General features: G+C 49.9%; 1 protein-coding gene across 1 annotated transcript; it reads left to right on the top strand.

Annotated features, from left to right (window-relative positions):
* The first annotated feature begins 1,186 nt into the window (after positions 1–1,186).
* Positions 1,187–16,008, top strand: IGFBPL1 (insulin like growth factor binding protein like 1). Its single transcript, XM_006187826.3, has 5 exons — positions 1,187–1,763; positions 10,243–10,352; positions 10,995–11,111; positions 12,711–12,869; positions 15,124–16,008. The coding sequence occupies exons 1-4, from the start codon at positions 1,316–1,318 to the stop codon at positions 12,858–12,860; spliced, it is 825 nt and encodes a 274-aa protein (XP_006187888.2). The 5' UTR covers positions 1,187–1,315; the 3' UTR covers positions 12,861–12,869; positions 15,124–16,008.
* The last annotated feature ends 1,492 nt before the right edge of the window (positions 16,009–17,500 follow it).

Raw genomic sequence — 17,500 nt, 5'->3', positions numbered from 1 at the left:
GACTCCAAGAGAATTTCTTCTCTAGAAGTTCAGAAAAGAAAGAAAACAGCACGGGGCAAATGAGGGTTGCAGGGTGAAGGCAGGTAAAGCCACTCAAAGCCTGGTCAACAAGTCCTTCCATCCATCCAGTGTTTTCATTTGGCCACATATCAAAGTCCAGCAAACAAGACTCCCCTGGGTTTCTTGTCTGGGTCCCCTGCCAGGACTGGGCCAGGGACCAGGTACACAGAGCCTGACTCCGAGCAAGCACCGGGCTGCAGGAATAAAAATCTGACCGCAAGAACCTGTTCCACTTCATCTTCCCAACACGCACACCACACTGAGCCACAGATACGCTGACACTTGTGTGCCGGGACACCCAACAGAGCATTATTTGTAGTAACAAAAGTACCAAAACCAACTGGTTAAATAACTACGGTTTTCATGTAATTAAATACTTTGCAAAGTTAAGAAGCCTGAGGACAACACAAAATATATCACTGTCTCATCATAGCCAAAGTCAATGCTGACTGTGAGTTGCACCATGACTTCACGGAGCATCAAAGGGAGGGAAAAAACCCAATTAAACTATGCTCCATTGACTCTACAAGACGCTGGATTTCAGAGATGGTAGGAGGTGGGGAAACCACGGGAAATAACATGAGTAGAAAAACCAAGTGCACAATAATGTGTAGGGCATACTTCTGTGTGTCTGTGTTTAAAGGGAGGAACTATACAACCATTCGTGCTTTTATAAGCATACAAAATTCCTGGAAAGATAACCAAGAACCTGATAACAGGTTTGGCCTCTAGACGCTGGGTTGGGGTACTGGGACACAGGGTGGAAGGGAAGCCCTCTTCACAGTTACATTCATTTGTAAACTCTGAAATTTTAAACCATACAGTCCCTTTTTTATGATAAAAAATTTTAAACTACCAAATGTAAAATAAAATAAAATAAAATAAAATAAAATAAATAAAATAAGCATATCCTTCTGGATTAAAGGGCATAGCACTTGGAGCCAGCCTTGGATCTAGAGAATGTACTTCCAATCCTAGCTTTGCCAGAGCGACCTCGGACAAGTTCCCGCCCCGACTGGGTCTCTAAGAGCCCATTGGCTGTTGGAGAGCGGGTCTCAGAACATCTTTCCAGCTCAGAGTCCCGGGCGGTCCAGGAGCCCACCCCGCAGCCCTAGTCCCGGGCCGGGCAGCGGACTGCGGGCGCCCCGCGGTGCAGGCCGGGCCAATCAGCGGTCGAGGGGCGGGCGGGGTTGCGGCACCGCGCGCGCGGAGCTGAGCGCAAAGCAGAGGCGCCACGGCCGTCCTGGAACAGACCATGCCACGCTCACCCGTGCTCTTCCCGCTGCTGCTTCTGTTGCTGCCACCGCAGGCCCTGGGCCTCGGGCTTCGCGGCGCGGGCGGCCGGCGCCCGCAGTGTGGTCCGTGCCGGCCGGAGTTCTGCCCAGCGCTCGAGCGCTGCCCGGCTCCCGGCATCGCGGCACGCGACGAATGCGGCTGCTGCGTGCGCTGCCTGGGCGCCGAGGGCGCGAGCTGCGGAGGGCGGGCCGGCGCGCGCTGCGGCCCGGGGCTGGTGTGCGCGAGCCGCGCCACTGGGGCGGCGCCCGAGGGCACGGGGCTCTGTGTGTGCGCGCAGCGCGGCACAGTCTGCGGCTCCGACGGCCGTTCCTACTCCAGCGTTTGCGCGCTGCGCCTGCGCGCCCGGCACGCGCCCCGCGCTCACCCGGGCCACCTGCACAAGGCGCGCGACGGCCCCTGCGAATTTGGTGAGTCCGGCTTCTGTCCCGCGGTGCTTGGGTGGGTGGAGAAGGAGGGACACCAACCCTCTGGGGGAGTAGGGCAAAGAATCCCCCCAGCACCGCGATGTACAGTGCTGCCTGGGCCTCAGTTGTCTTTTAGGGATCAGTTTTTCTTACCTGGTCAGATGCTCAAGAAGACAGTGACAGGAATCCACATCCTGTAACATCCCTTACGACACCCATGGACACAACAGCCACTGAGCTGGTCGGAATTTTGGTGAGCCTGCTGTCCCTTTTGCTACTTAAGTACTTGCTGATACAGTTATTTGTAGGACTGGCATGTTTGCCTCCAGAGACAGGGAGTTTGGGGAGCAGGGTGTTCCCACTGGGTACAAGTCGTACTTGGGTCCAGCACTGGCCATGTCCAGAGGAGTGTTGTTTGAATGAAGAGGGAGGGCAGGTGAAGATGCTGGAGGAGGAGGGGGCTTGGACTCCAGATTGGGACTCAGGAGTCAGGGGATCAAAGCAGTAGGGCTCAGTGAGTGTGGGGTGGGGTCCTGCTGGGAGTCTTGAGGAAGCACCCCCCTAGGACAGGTAAGACTTTGAGAGACCTAAGCTCTGAAAAGATTATGGTGCCATCAGGGGCAGACCCAGGTTTTTGTGAGGATAAGGCTTATATAATTTGGAGGGTTCCACTTGAAGTAAAGTAATAGAAGATGATTAATTGCTTGGGACCTAGAAACATAAGCTTCATTAACATCACAATAAAGCCATCTCTGGATGCCATCTTTGCTCACCCTCTACATGTAATTTTTAAAAATCAAACAAAAATAAACCAAAACATCTATAGAGGAATCCCAGCCAATCACCCTGCTGGCCCACTAGGTTTTAGAGAACTGCCCCTGCCTAGACTGCCTGGAGTGGGCAGTGGAGAGTTTAGGGTGAGTGGGCTTGTCGCTTGGGGTTCCAGCCTGGGACTGGAGACCAAGTCTATACCTAAATGCCTCAGTCAGTGTAATGCCCCAGCTCCAACAAGGAAGCCTCAGGGGTGGGGGACAGGCTTTTCCAGGCCTTGGAAATTTCTATTATTATTTCCCCCCAAGCATTCCAAGTAGATGCCCTCAAGTCCAGGAGACCTAACTGGTTGTTGGAGATGGGGCAGGAAGGCCCCTGTCCCTGGAAACAATGTGCTGCCCATTGAGAGGGCTGAGGCAGTCCCAGGAGCACAGGAAAGTCACTATTGGCTGTTCCTGGTTGGGGCTTTCAGCGGAGGAGAGGGCTGGCTGGTGCTTCCCCGGCTGCTGCTTTGGCTGTCCCTTCCCTTCTCTGGGCTGTGTCAGCCCCTGTGGAGCCACTATTTAGGTCGAACCTTTGTTTCTGCCATGTGGCATTTAAACAGTCTTACCCGTTTTTACAGTCTGCTTTCCTCAGCAGGAAATTCACAAGCAGGTCTCTTTGTCTCCAGACAGGTAACACTTCCACTTCACGTGCAGGAGACATGAGAAATGCTGACCAGGTCCCCAGTCTCTAACCAGTGCTGATGGTCTCAGATGATTCCTCCCTGGACTGGTATTCTGTTCCTAAAAGAGAGCCACTTTGAAGGCATTTTGACCAAATCTACTAGTATGCAGAGGAGACTGAGACCCAGGGGGCAGGGGACTTGTCCAGGGTAACCGGTAAAACCTGAGTGGCTCCCAGGTCCCTGGCACCTGGTTCAGTGCTGTTTCAGGACAGGACTTGATAGTGTTAAGTCAGCAGGTGGTGGTTGCCATGGTTACCGGAGTGCAGCCAGATGGCAGATGGAAGCCCCACACCCCTAATTCACTGAAAATTACCAAATGACAAGTAAATGTGACAGCCCCTCCACTCTGATCTATGGGCTCTGAGCCCACCCCAGGCATGGGCCCCAGGAGTAAAGATGTTCACGGGGCCAAATGGAGGCAACTCAGAAGCTGCTTTTAATGATCCCATTAGTGGCAGGCGTCAGGCCTCCCCAGAATTTAGCTCTCCTTCCCCACCAGTGATTGTGTCATCAGGCACTATCCAGACCCCAGCACTGTTTTCCCCCACCGTGTTTTGTCCTGAAATGCTTGTGTGGGCCCTACCCTTGTGTCCTGGTGAAGCACGGAGGTGTGGATGTGGACGGGGATCTTTCCCAGCTAGGGAATACTGTACCTCATTCTGGGCTGCCCTCAAGCCATCCTTTATTCAGAGGACACGGCAGGAGCACTTTTTAACAATGCCCCTGGGGACCTCGCTTGAAGGGAAACAGACTGAGTCAGAGCAGCAGCTGTTCTGCTTCAATATTGGTAATAAAATCACCCCTCCCCAGCTCCTCACCTACGCCGTCAATAAGCCAGCACCTGACTTTAACGGAATGAGGCCTCCATAAATATTTATTAGGTTCCGCACAGTGTAAGAGGTGTTCTTACTCCTGCCTCTGAGGAGCATTTGGAAACAGTTTTCAGGCTTAAATTCTGACCTTTCCTCCTACGCTTTGAAACGCCCCAAAATGCTAATAATGAAATAATCTTTTGATCAACACACATGTATTGAAGACCCACTGTGTTCCCACAGAAGAATAATTCTTTCCTGTTGGAAATCGCTCTTGCATCATATCTTCTTCCTTGATTTTTACAACTACCCAGGCCAGGTCTCACTTGAATGTCATAGAAGGGCAATCTGAGGCAGCAGAAGGGAATTCCCTGGAGCCACGTGGCTTTGTTGCCCACTGAGGTGGGGCTGCAGCCCGGGTTGTTCTGGCTCTTTTTGGATGTGGCCGTGCACCTCTAGCCCGCTTGCAACCTGATTAGGAAGGTGCCGCAAATTGACTACCCTTGAATCTCGAGGGTTTCTCAGTCTGTATCCACTTTCCTGTTTCTCCCTTAAAGCTTATGACTGGGTCCTCTGTTTAGCACCTGGTGATGGCTCCTGAGAAAAATGGGGTTAGCTTCACAGAAGAGAAAGCATCTGAGAGGGGCCTTGAAGGATGGGTAGAAAATCTCTGGGCTGAGAAGGGGGGATGGGGAGCACAGCATACACCAAGGCAAGGAGTTAGGCAAGCCTGTGGCGAGTGTGACCAGTGGGCCCACTGGGCAGTTAGGGGACGTCTGGGGCAGACTCACTGCAGACCTTGAGTGCCAGGTTGCCAGGTGAAGCTTCATTCTGTCCTGGGTTATTGGTCCGTTTAACAGTTAAGGTGACATGGCGTTGTTTTTGTTACTGTTATTTTTATCATTACTTTAAAAGGCTGCTTTGTTCCACATATGCACCCTGGCTGTTTGCTAGCATTGGCAGGAGGTTGGGATCCTGCAGACAGCAGGTGGAGTTCAGGTTTTGAATGCTGCATGAGATAGGAACAGGGTCCCATGCCGATGCCCATCAGGGCACTGAGCCCCCAAAGCTTCCGTGAGCTCTCAAGATCCTAAATCTGAAAAAATTCGCCTTGGGTTGAAATTCCAGCTCCACTTAGAAACCTCAGTCTGTGCGAGGCATGTGTTACCAGGTAACCAGGAGAGGCAGCGAATGCCACTTTGTGAGAGGGACAAAGGAGGGGGGCCTCGTGCTCAAAAGCCTTTCATGCCGAGGGAGGGGGTCTGAGGCACAGGCTGCAGGGAGCCAGATTAAACTGTTTCTTGTTCCACATCGTAACGTGACTATTAGCATAAATTATCAGGGCTATTCAGTGCATTGATTATTAAACTCTTTGGTTGTGTGCTTTTTCATACGAGCAGATGGGGTCCTGGAGGATGACTTGTGATATTCTTTCTTTCCTGAGTGCCATTAACTTTAAAGAAATCTCAGAGGCATTAGGGAAGATCTGTTATTCCAGCCATCAAGGACACACTCAGTTGACGGGGTTGGGGGACAGATCCCCACACACTAATAACAGTATCGATCCCTTTCATTTGTATCTGTGGATAATAATGCAGTCACATCCCTCCTCTCCGTTCACCCTGGAGGATGTGGGGGCACAGTCCTCATCTTCATTTGTAGATAAGGAGGAAATTCTTAGCAACTTGACTAATGGTTGGCGACTGGACCCCCAGGCATTTGAATTTCCCTTGGTACTATTTTGCCCACCTGCAGTGCTGCCTCTGTAGGTGCACACCTGGGTGACTATTCTGTTTCCTGATGGTCAGTCTGTGCCACCCCAGCATTTCCAGGGCTGTTGCTGGCATGAGCAGAAGCAAACAAGTGTTTAGCAAGGAAGAGCTAGAGAGATGAAGCTGGTGCATTCCCAGACCGGGCCATCCTCCCTCCTGAAGGCAACATGACTCTTGCCAAAGTCGGTAGAGACGAGAGCCCCAGCTCTTTCAGGAGTGTGGCAGCTCTGACAACAGTAAGGTGAGAGGCTGGGCCCTGGGCTTGCCAGAATGAGGGCAATGAGCCACTGCCTCTGGAGCCTCTGGGCAGCGCCCACTAATAGGCCCGCTCCCCAGAGGCCAATAGAGGGTCTTGAGCAGGCGGGGCACCTTAGAGGAGACTACCCTTGGGTGGCACACCCTACCGATTCCTGAGGTCCCTTCATGGAAGCCTTTCACAGTTGGCAAAGTGTCTTGTAACTGTTCTGCACAACAGCCTATGGGGCAGGGAAAAGAGGGAGAATGAACTGTGCCCACTGTAAAGAAGAAGAAACTGAGGCCAAGTCACACCCCTGGAGTGTGGCAGAGGTAGGATTTGAACCCGAGTTCCTCCTGCCTGCGGTAGTCAGGAAGTTGAGCACCCCAGTGCCACACTCAAATGAGCCCTTGGGGACAGCAGGCCTGAAAATGACCGGCCAGGATTAAGGACACATCGCCCATTTACTGGCATCCTCACAAGAGCTGTTCCCTTGGGTGATGTACAGAGGGTTCCACTTCTGTGCAGAAAAGAGTAACACAGCAGACTTGAGGCTGGCATCCTTAGGAAGGCCTGCTGGGAAGGTTGACCCTTGGCTGGTATCTGGGAAGTTGGATTTGGGGAGGGTTCCCACTGTTTCCAGAACTGATAACAGTAGTTCACTGTCTGAACTGTACAAACAACGTGGTTTACACTTTCCTTCTAGAGGTCTGAAATTTTGGTATGCAGTAGGCAGAGGGTGCCTGGGGACCAGCTCCCAATGGTGCCACCAGGCACTGAGTGTCCAGTGAGCTTCCTTGGTAGAGGGCACGTCACATGTGTTGTCACATGTTTGTTGCTAGGGAATTAGGTGCATCCTGTGTGACTCCACTGGGAGAGGCTCTTGGAAACATGTGCCTGATTCCCCCAGTCTCTGCTCCTTGAGACTTTTCCTTTTGCTGATTTGCTTTGTCTCTTTTTGTTATAATAAATCCCAGCTGTGTGTAAAATATGCGGAGTCCTGTGAGTCCTCGTAGCAAATCATTGAACCTGGGACTTGTCTTGGAGGCCCCCAACACAATCCCTAAGGAATTCTTTCATATTCTGGAATGGAATCCATACAGATAACAAATGTTTCACTTTAAAAATCCATATGGAATTCACAGGATCAGGGTGCCGGGGTTTGGGGCCCTGCTCCTCCAGGCGCTTCTCCTTTCTGAGCCTTGGTTTTCTTATCTGGAAAATGGGGATAAAAGCACCTACTTTGCAGGGCTGGTGTGAGGATGAAAGGTGGACATGGAAGTGTCATCTCAGGAGAAGTCAAGATGGTGTGGGACAGAGCTCAGGCCAGCCCCTGGGGCTCTACTGTTTAAGCCTGGGTAACCCTTGCTAGCTCCCCCAGCTGGCAGCTGGGGTGGTTGCTGGAAGGATCAAGTGGGTTAACCCTACAAGCAAAAGGGTACGTAGCACTTGCAAGCTCTGTGTTAGCTGGTAGCATCATTACCATTACTACTATCATCATCATGATGACTGATTGTAAAGAGCTATTATGGATAAAAATATTTTAAATTTAAAATCAGATATGTTAACATGCAAAACCAATAACTATGACAGAGCAGCATGAAGAAATTTTTTGAGATAACCAACAGCGCAGTCTTGGTACTGGTTACACGACTATGTGCAATCATCACAACTTAGAACTGTACACCAGAAGGAGTGAATGTACTGTATGGACACTTAAAAATAAATCAAAATTTGAATGTCACTTTATCATCAAAAGCAGGGAGCACTTTTACAAAAGAAGTGCTGTTTTCTGCCACGAAAGGCATGGCAAAGGCAGTATTTCCAAGACAGTCTTTCTTAATTGTAGTTACTGAAAAAGAGGGAAATGCAGGGAGAGAGATGAAATGTGATTTACCGCTGTTTTCATTTAGGCCTGAAAGGGATTGATGAAATCTCATTTAAAATTTATGACTTTACATGAACGAAAGTAAAACATGTTGATTGAGTGTCCCTTTGGAATCCGTTGAGGGCTTTGGAATAAGATGCAGCTCTGATTGTTCCCACAGCGAGCCATTTGAGGACTGGTTTGGGCTCCAGGGGAGGTGCTGCTGGCAGGAGGATGTGAATAAATTAGACTCTCTTTGTCGTCCGTCGCAGATGGGGCTCTGCCAGAGAGGCAGGGTGTTGTGGTCCTTTGTGGCAGTTGGCAGGTGGCTGGGGTGCGGGCAATGTTGGAAGTCTACAACCTTGGTTCATTCGGGGCACTGGCTACCCTCGGGGTTGTGAGTTGGGGTGTGGTGCTTGGAGGGCATTCAGTTAGTCACAACTGAAGGAGTGAGTTGATCAGGCTGAGGGGGAGAAAGCAGCCTGGGGTGAGGAGGGCAGGCAGGGTGATGCGGGGCTCCTGAGGGCAGCCCTGGGATTGACAGGTGGGAGTTACAGGGAGACGGGTTTTAGCTCCAGGTGAGGACAAGCTATCTCACCAGCACAGCCATGGTTGGAAGCTCCTGGCTCCGTAGGTGGTGAGCTCTCTGTCACTGGGGGCGTGCAAACCAAGGCTAGATGAGCACATCACAGTCAGTCAGGCACACGCTCCTGGGGAGTTGGGCTCCTCCAGTTTGAGACTCTGGCCCTTAGACAATTTCTCAGAGATTTTTTGGCACCAACTTGACCGCTCTGTAGGGGCCAGATCAGTCTCATTTCTTTGCCTTTCACTCCTTCCCTCCACGCTCTTTCTCCAGCCTTCTGTCTCCCTCCCTTTGTTCTCCTGCTTTATCACAGCCCCACCTGGTGGGCAAGGGCCCTTTCCCTCTCCAGCGCTGGCCTGTGGAGGGCCGCAGGGATGTCCATGAGTCTCCAGGTGAAGTCCCAAGAGTTGTAGTCTCTGCAGTTTGATGGCCCAAGGATGAGAGTGTTTGCTCTTTGATTTGTCGTGTTTCTTTACCCAGTCATCTGTTTGACAGTCCTACTCCTGCCCCCACTTGCATATTGTGTGAACTTAAACCCTTATGTTCACACTCATCATGTGGTAAGATCAGCTCAACAGCCCTGTGAAGCAGAGAGTGTTATCCCCATTTACCAGCAGACCTGAGCAGAGAGCGTTTTCCTTGCCAGGCCTCCACACTGTGCCCTGCCCAAGACCCCCCGGGGCCAGCTGCAAGGTGGGGCCAGTGAGACCAAGTGGAAGTGCCTGGACTACACGGCAGGCTGGGATTCAACAGGTCAAAAAGGAGCAGACCCCCCCCATCCTGGACTAAGACCCAGACCCCCCAGGCCCTCAGGATTGGGAGGTGAGGGTGCTTCCGATGTGGAGGGGAGGCAGGGCAGTGAGGGCAGATATGCTGAGGGCCGGATGGAGGAGGCCCTGAAGGCCAAGGCACCTGGACTTGAGTCTTGTAGTCCCAGTGTGAGCAGAAGAGATGCCAGGCACAGGGAGGAGGGCAGAGTGTGGAGTATCAGCTAAGAATGTCTGACTCGAATGCCACGTGCTCTCCAGTCCCACCCAGGTGCGGGGGGAGCCCACACCTCCCTGTCCTTTCTGTAATGTCCTGGCAGCCTAGAACCACATTGCCTGACTCCCTGATTTGCCTCTCTCTGGGCAGACAGGCTCAGCTTCCACACCTGCAGTTTTGCCCTCAGGGATGGGGAGTGGGGGGGGTCTGATATGCAAATGAGTATCTTGAACTGCAGGGGGTCTCAGCTCAGAGTGAGCACAGCTGCTCTTCATGGCATTATTCTTTGAAATGCCCTCCATGCGGAAGGAGAAAAGCCCATCTGTTAGGAGCCTGCCATGGGTGAAGTGACACCAGCCCCTCCCGGAGCCTGCCGCCATACGTGTAGTTGAGTTGTAAGCAGATGGCAGCTGGGCCCTGGGAGTGAGGGTGATGAAACCACAGACGCACTGGGGGACTTTGGGAAGTTGCCCTTCCTCTCTGCATCCCTGTTTTCCATTGGTAGAACAAAGGCGATGAATGAGGAAACACGTAGGCATCTTTCCAGGTCTAGGGGGAACACTCTTCTATGATTCCTTGCCTGTGAGTGTGTCCTTTCTGTGTGGAGAGTGCTCACCTGCCCTGCCCCGCTCATGTTAGACTGTCCCAACTTGCACTCTGCAGGCAGGGAGTCTTCGATCTGGGGGGCTTGGTCAGGGTCAAGGTTGTGTTCCCTTGTCTTCTTCTCCCAGCTCCTGTGGTCATCACTCCACCGCAGAGTGTTCACAACGTCACTGGGGCACCGGTATACCTGTCCTGTGAGGTGAGGGCTGTGCCTACCCCAGTCGTCACATGGAGGAAGGTATTTATATCCAAGAACTTCTGTGTGTGTGGTGGGGGTGGATGTAAATGTTTTTTAAGTGTGTTTGTATCTTTTTATGTGAATCGGAGGATTTTTAGAAACATCTTATGCTCCACTCCTCTGCCTCCAGATTTATGCCTCAAAACTTTTACTGGAAAGCTCTCCACAGAGAAGAGCTGTTACCATTTCCTCCCTCTGACACTTTAGCTGTCCTGAAAGTTCTGCTGTTTATCTAGCCTGGGTCAGCTGGGATAGTTAGAGCCTGCTTCAGTGGATCTGGGTTTCAGAAAGACTTGGCTAATGGAAAATGACCCAATCCTATTCCAAAATTCAATCTTCCTGCAGATCAGTTTCTGATCAACTGGCCTGGGTCACAGCATATGTTGTCCCCTGACTTCAACAGCCCTGAGGAGGGCCATGAAATTCTAGTAGATAGTGGTGGTATCTGCATCTTTGCTGTCCAGCAGGGGGTGCCATCTGTACATACATTCAGCCTTAAGAAGCAACTGACATTTTAATAGGAATAAGAGGTCCTAGGGTTGCAGCCTTCAAGTCAGTGAAGATGAAGACAGCAAGGATGTCAGTGGGGAGGTCCTTATCCAGAAATGCTTTTTCTAAACCATTCCTGGTTTTTCTCTGTAGGTCACACAGTCTCCTGAGGGCACCCAGGTGCTGGAGGACCTGCCTGGGGACCACATCAATATAGCTGTCCAGGTGCGAGGGGGCCCTTCTGAGCATGAGGCCACAGCCTGGATTTTGGTCAGTATCTCATTTGTTTAGGATTACTGGCTGTTATGACTGGCCCTTGTAAAGAACCATTTATATTTCTGTGACACATTACACCTTTCAAATGTTCTTATCCGCTTCTCCTGGGACCCTACAGTAACTGTGAGAGAAGCAGGGCAGGTAGCGTAACCCCTGAGAGCAGGCATAGGTAGGCAGAATTTGCCTCGGAAAATGTCCTAATCTCTGGAACCAGTGGATATGTTAGGTTATATGGCAAGAGGGGATTTAGGTTGTGGATGGAATTAAGGTTGTTAATCAGCTCACTGTAATAAAAATTATCCTGGGTTATCTGGGAGGGCCCAGTGTAATCACAAGAGTCCTTTACGTGTGGAAGAGGCAGGTGGTTGAGAGCCAGAGAGATGGCAATGTGAGAAGACAGGAACCACCTGTGCTGGCTTTGAAGCTGGAAGAGGGGGCCACAAGCCCAGGACTGCAGGCTGCCACTAGGCTGGTTCTCCTAGGGCCTCTAGAAAGAAGGCGGCTCTGCTGACACTTTAATTTTAGCCCACTGAGACCCACTTGGGCCTCAAAAACCATAGATAATACATTTGTGGTGTTTTCAGCCATTAAGTGTGTGGTAATTTGTAACAGCAGCTGCAGGAAACTAACACACTTGGCTGAGACCACATGACTGATAAAGGGGGAAGATAGCACCTTTATGCCTTCCTCCAGGGCTCTCCTATGCCCCAGGCGGCAGTTTTGCTAAGAAAAAGGAATGCCACGTGTTTGAAAGAGCCACAGAGGGGCGAGATGGGGGTCCATGCTAGGCTAGTCACTCTACCTTCCTCAGCTTCAGCATCCACAATCATAAAAAGAGGGCTTTGGATTGGACGGCATCCAAGGGTCCTGTGACCCTAACATTCTGTGACTTCCCTGTGAGTTTCCTGTAATATGAGGACTATGATGCTCCCCCTTCAACCACAATCGAGGTATGGATCAAAATGAAATGGCGTGCATAAACTCTCTACAATCTGTAGTGATGCGCAGTCGAGAGAAGCCCTTGTAAGGAGAAAGCAAGAGAGGAGGGGGCTGTCGTGGATCTGCTCTGCGGGGGCATGAGAAAGGCTCTCTGAGGGGTCTTCCTCATTTCACCCCCAGCTCTGCCAGGTTTGGTGACTTCTCCACCCAGCTCAGAGACTCAGAATGCAGTCAAGTCCATGGCTTCTTCAAATCAAGCAAATTCCCCCCACTTTTTTACAAGAAGAGGCAGGGGAAAGGTTATCTCTGGTGTTATTTGTAAGGGCTGTTTCATTGGGAGCACTTGTGGGCCATACCTTGGTCAGTAGATTTTCGTTCTTTGTAGAATTTTCCTTTTAAACTCTACCTGTCCCCTTCAATACAAGGACCAGGTAGCTCACAGTAAAAGACAGGAATGTAGAGGAAACATGAACATGAGAGCCAGATAAAGAGGAAATTTAACTCTTTCTCAGCAACCAAGGCAAGAAGAGAAATAGAGTGAGCTGCCTTATTTTGAAAAGGAGTAAGTGTTCAGACAAATCATTAAGAACAAACTAAGGAAGTGACTTTGTTGTGCGACATAGGACTGTATAAACTTGCCTGTTTAACTTCCAGATCAATCCCTTGAAGAAGGAAGACGAGGGAGTGTACCAGTGCCACTCAGCCAACGCGGTTGGGGAGGCGCAGTCCCACGGCACGGTGACGGTGGTAGATCTGAGTCAGTACAAGGCCCCCCGCTTCCCGGCTCCGGATGACCACATGTGACGGAGTAATGTGTGTGTTCCAAGTCATTTTCAGTGTCTGTACACCTGTGTCACAAGAGATTGAGATGGATTGTAAGATGTGTAATAAGTAAGAAGAAAAATACATGAATCGAGGGGCCCAGGGGCATGCAAAACAAGAGCAGGAACTGATTACAGTCAGCAGGTAGACTCTAGTATGTGCTACATAGGTGTCATTCTGGGCTTGCCACCTAGCATGCAGCGTCAAGAGCTCTGAACATTATGGGAGCCCGTCAGGTGAAAGAGACCAGCTGTTTTTTTCCGTTTCTGAGGCTAAATGGAGCATTTCTTCTGAGTCCGCCCAGCAAGGGCCCTGAGAGAACAGACATCATCACTGTGATGCACCCACGTGAACGCCTGCCTGCAAGGAAGACAGTCTGAGCCACCTGGGTCTGTCCCGGGTTCTTCCCTGTCTGTAGCTCTGCTGTCTCCGGGCCTTGCCTCCCCATCCTCAGCACCGTATGCCTCAGCAGCACACCTCCAGGAGAATCGGCTTCTCCCCTGGCCAGGTGGCTCCTAGTCCTCAAAGCCACCCAAGTGAGAGCTGGGCTGCATCTGTCCTCCACCAACAGGTGGACTGGGAACTTAGGAAGCAAGTCCCTTTATCAGCCAGCCTTTGCTGCTTCACAGCCCCCGGCCTTGCTGGGTCACAGCCACCAGCACTGATCTCCTGCTCACATTCCATGTCATGGCTGCAGGCTGGCTGTGGCTCTGCTCCATGTGTCTTCTCACGTGGGGACCCAGCTAGGGTCCCCAGCTTTGTTTTTGTTTTTTTAAAACCAGAATAGGATTTTACTGTGTAAAGTTTATAGAGTATGACTAGTATTCCTCTGTACAAAGTGCATAACAAATGGTTTTAAATACAACTGAGAGAAATATGAGTCCTATGACAACATTTGTTACACGCGAATCCTTTACACGTACATTAAAAAAAACAAACAAAAACTCCCAGTGTGGAGTATGTCCATTCTTAGGGCCGAGGGGACGAGCAAGAGGCTGAGCCAAACACACGGTCTCAGTTAAAGTTTCTGTGCCCATGTGGCACAGGTCACATAGCTTAGGTCCACGGCCAAGGCAAGTCACACGGCCACACCCAGCCTCAGTGGGGTAGAGGGATGTCTTCTCTCACAGGAGGCCGAGGGCAGGGTGCATGATCCTCATACAGGATCGGAGGGAGGAACAGTCATGAACAGGCACCATTACCAAGGCTGCCTGATGACTTTTTAATAGAGCAGGAAAAATTAGAAGCAGGTTTGATAGCTTAGGAAAAGCAGAAGGATTTGGCTGTGTTTGTAATCCATATTATTCCGTATTTAGCCACTGTTGCCATGCTCCTTCTGTGTACAGGGTCTGTAGGAGATGCACAGAAAAATGAAAGGTGAACTGCATTAAACTATAAGGAATGTAATGTTAAGGAAATATGGGGCATGTGTGAGTTTGAGGCAAGAGAGGCAGCTTAGAACTGGGGAGAAAATAAAGGAAGACTTTGCTGAGGAAGTGAGGTTGGGGTTGAAGGATGGGTAGATAACAGGTGGTTAGAGTTCCTGGAAACAGGGAGGAAAATGTAAGATGTAAAATCGTCAAATAGGAATTCAGTTAGGAGATGGCTCTTAAAGTTGCCCTCCTGAAACTTAACCTTCTGGTTTTTATACGTGTATTGTCATACATGTGGAACAAAAAGTCAGGTATCAGGACTTTTTGTTCTGTACACTTGTATGTATATTTATGTATATACATGTGTACATGTTTCATGTTTTAAATATATATAATTTTAACTATATATACATACACATATGTATGTGTAATACAGAAATGATACCAGGCTATGTACATAGTTTATCATAGATGACTTTTCAAAAGGAGTCATAAAGAACTGTGGAATTTTACGACCATTGCCATCGCCTATTTCTTGAGCTCCCTCTACAACATGCAAAATTGGCCAGCTCTTGTTTGCATACCTCCAGGGACACAGAGCTCACTACCACCCAACAACCATCTTTAGATTTTCCAAAAGTTGAAAGTTCCTCCTTATATTAAGCTGGAACCTGCCTCCCTGAAATGCCCACCCATTGGTTTTATATGTACTTCTTGGACCCCCATAGGGCATCTATGCTCCCCACCACCACCACTCCTGGCTGGGGAGAGGTTTAAAGTTAGGGTCATTTACCCTACCTTTCATCTAACACATAGTTGTCTGTGACAAAGCAGTTTTCTTTTCTCTAATTCTTTTCCCTCTTTCCTTCTAGGGTCTTAGAAACATTGATCACAGGATGACAGAAAAGTCAAGTCATGGATCGTTTTGCTTTGAAGAGCTGGAAAAACTGTGTTTGTAGATGACCCCTTTTGTACGTTTTTAAAAATTAGATGCACACTAGATTTCGTATGCAGATGTAGTTTTTAGCAGGACAAACATTGGGAAAACAGACTGCATGTAGCCTTTTTATACTTTTGAAATGAATAGCTCTGTGAGAATTCTTTTTTTACCTATTCCCTCCAAGGGAAGGTATATTTGTTACCATATATTTGTAATTCTAAAGGGCTGGACCACGGCATGTGTCAGCTGTGACTCTTTACCTCATTTGTCTAGGACCGATTAGCGGAGCTCTGTGACTTAAAACACTGTGTGTAGGAGGAGTGGGAAGGACCCTGCTGTCCTCTGCCTGACCTCTAACTTGCTGTGGGACCTGGGCAGGTCCCTCCCCTCCCTGGCCCTTGGTCTCTTCACTTGTGAATGTGGTATTGGAACTGGATGTTTCCTGTCTCTTTGAGTGCTGCCATCCCAGTGTAAGATGGTCCTACGGAAAAAATACAGGAAGTGTAGTCTTAGCATCCTTTTTAAAATGGTATTCCCTCAAAAAGCAAATACTAGGGTGTGGACAGCTGGCTGTAGCTCATCTATTCCTGCCATCTTCCTATTTTAAAGAGGTTCCATCCTAGCTGGAATACTTAACCGGGCTGAGTGTTTGGGGACCAAGACATCTACTTACTAACAAGCCCAGCATTCTCTAACCAGATGGGCAGTGGAGACCTGGCCTCTGGACATCAAACTGTAAAAATGGGGTCAGCTCCTCTCTCTGGGCTGTGGAACTAGAGTGGAGTGCAATACATTTTCCTTAGAGATGTTTTGACCTCACCCAGAAATAAAGCTTTCTTTCTTTTCTTTTAATCAAGAAAGAAGGTGAATATTTAATAGCTGGGCTTAGGCATCTGAGCTGGGGATTGGAATAAGTGTGAGAGATTCCAGGCTAGGGAAGCAGCATCTGAAAGCAGGGGTGGAGAAGTGCAGTGTGGTTGGTGAATGCGGAGCAGTGACCAGTGGTGGCTGCTGGGAGCCCTAGTGGCAGATAGGAGGCGGTTTGGGGCCACACCCCTAAATGCCATCAGAAGAGGCTGGACCTGATGCTGTGAGCAATGGATCTGAATCTCAGTCTTCTGTTGTCAACTGGGTTATAAATGGGAATGAGAAAGGTCATCCAAAAGCCAGTGTTCAATCCCAAAGTGACTCACCTTCCACCTTAAACAAAAGAAGTGTGGTTTTTAGTCATGAGGGATTTTTTTTCTTCAAGTTTTAGGGTGAAATTAATCCTATGTTTTTAAAGAACATTGCCCTCCCTCCTCCCCCCGAGATGGATGACACGGGGAAAATTAATAAGAACGAGCAAACTAGTCGACAGTGAACAGTCTCCTCTAATGAATTTCCCCATTCCCAGCCTCCACCAGAGTCTCTTGAACATTAAATCAGAGAATGATTATTATGTGATATTTTAATTAATTAAGGGAAACTAAAGTGCCCTGGTGTCTGCAGCTGAATAATGAATTCAGAACGTGGGAGCCCATCACCCAGGGCAGAACTAGACACCAACATTTCCCCACGCTCGGCTCAGCGGGGCTGACTCCTCTCCTGGAGCATGAACTTTTTTATGATCAGGGCTGCCTTGGAGTTCAGCCTTGACTGCTCCTATGTGTCCTTTCACTGTGGCTCTCTCTTCGTTATCCTAAATCTCTCCCATGACATTAGAGAGTGGTTGCTTGTCAGGGGAAGAGTAAAAATCGTTAGTACTAGGGAGTGGGGTGGTTGGGGGCAGGGACAGAAGCCTCTCATTTCCATTCATAAATCCACCCACCACACATGTCTGCAGAGCACCTACTGTGTGCCAGGCACTGCTGGGTGCTCAGGGACCTACTGTCGCTCACAGCTCCCAGAGTCATGGCCCTGGCACAAAGATCTAGACTTGTCTCTGTGCTACTGGAGGTATGGTAGTCGTCCCCACGGGTACAATGGGCATTAGCTTTGGAGTTGGAAGACCCGGAACCAAGGTCAGACCCTACCATGGTCAGTGGGTCTCGGTTACTTCCCTCTACTCTTGGGGCCCCATTTCCTCATCAGTCCAGGGAGGTCAGCATCGCTGCCCTTTCCTGCTGCCCTGAGGATCCCATGAGCAAATGGACATGCACTGTCCACTCTCCAGGGCTGTGTGCCAGGTGGCAAGGGTGCAGGGAGACAGATCAGACATGCTGGGGGGGGGGTCTGTGGGAAACAGTCTAGTGGGACAAAAAAATCAGACCCATTTCATTACACATACACGCTAACAAACAAGAGCTGCCACAGGGTGAGACTAAAGG

Source organism: Camelus ferus, chromosome 4, assembly GCF_009834535.1.
Source record: "Camelus ferus isolate YT-003-E chromosome 4, BCGSAC_Cfer_1.0, whole genome shotgun sequence".
Classification (NCBI taxonomy): domain Eukaryota; kingdom Metazoa; phylum Chordata; class Mammalia; order Artiodactyla; family Camelidae; genus Camelus; species Camelus ferus.
The sequence above is the reverse complement of the archived record's forward strand: the minus strand, read 5'-3'. Positions and strand labels throughout refer to the sequence as shown.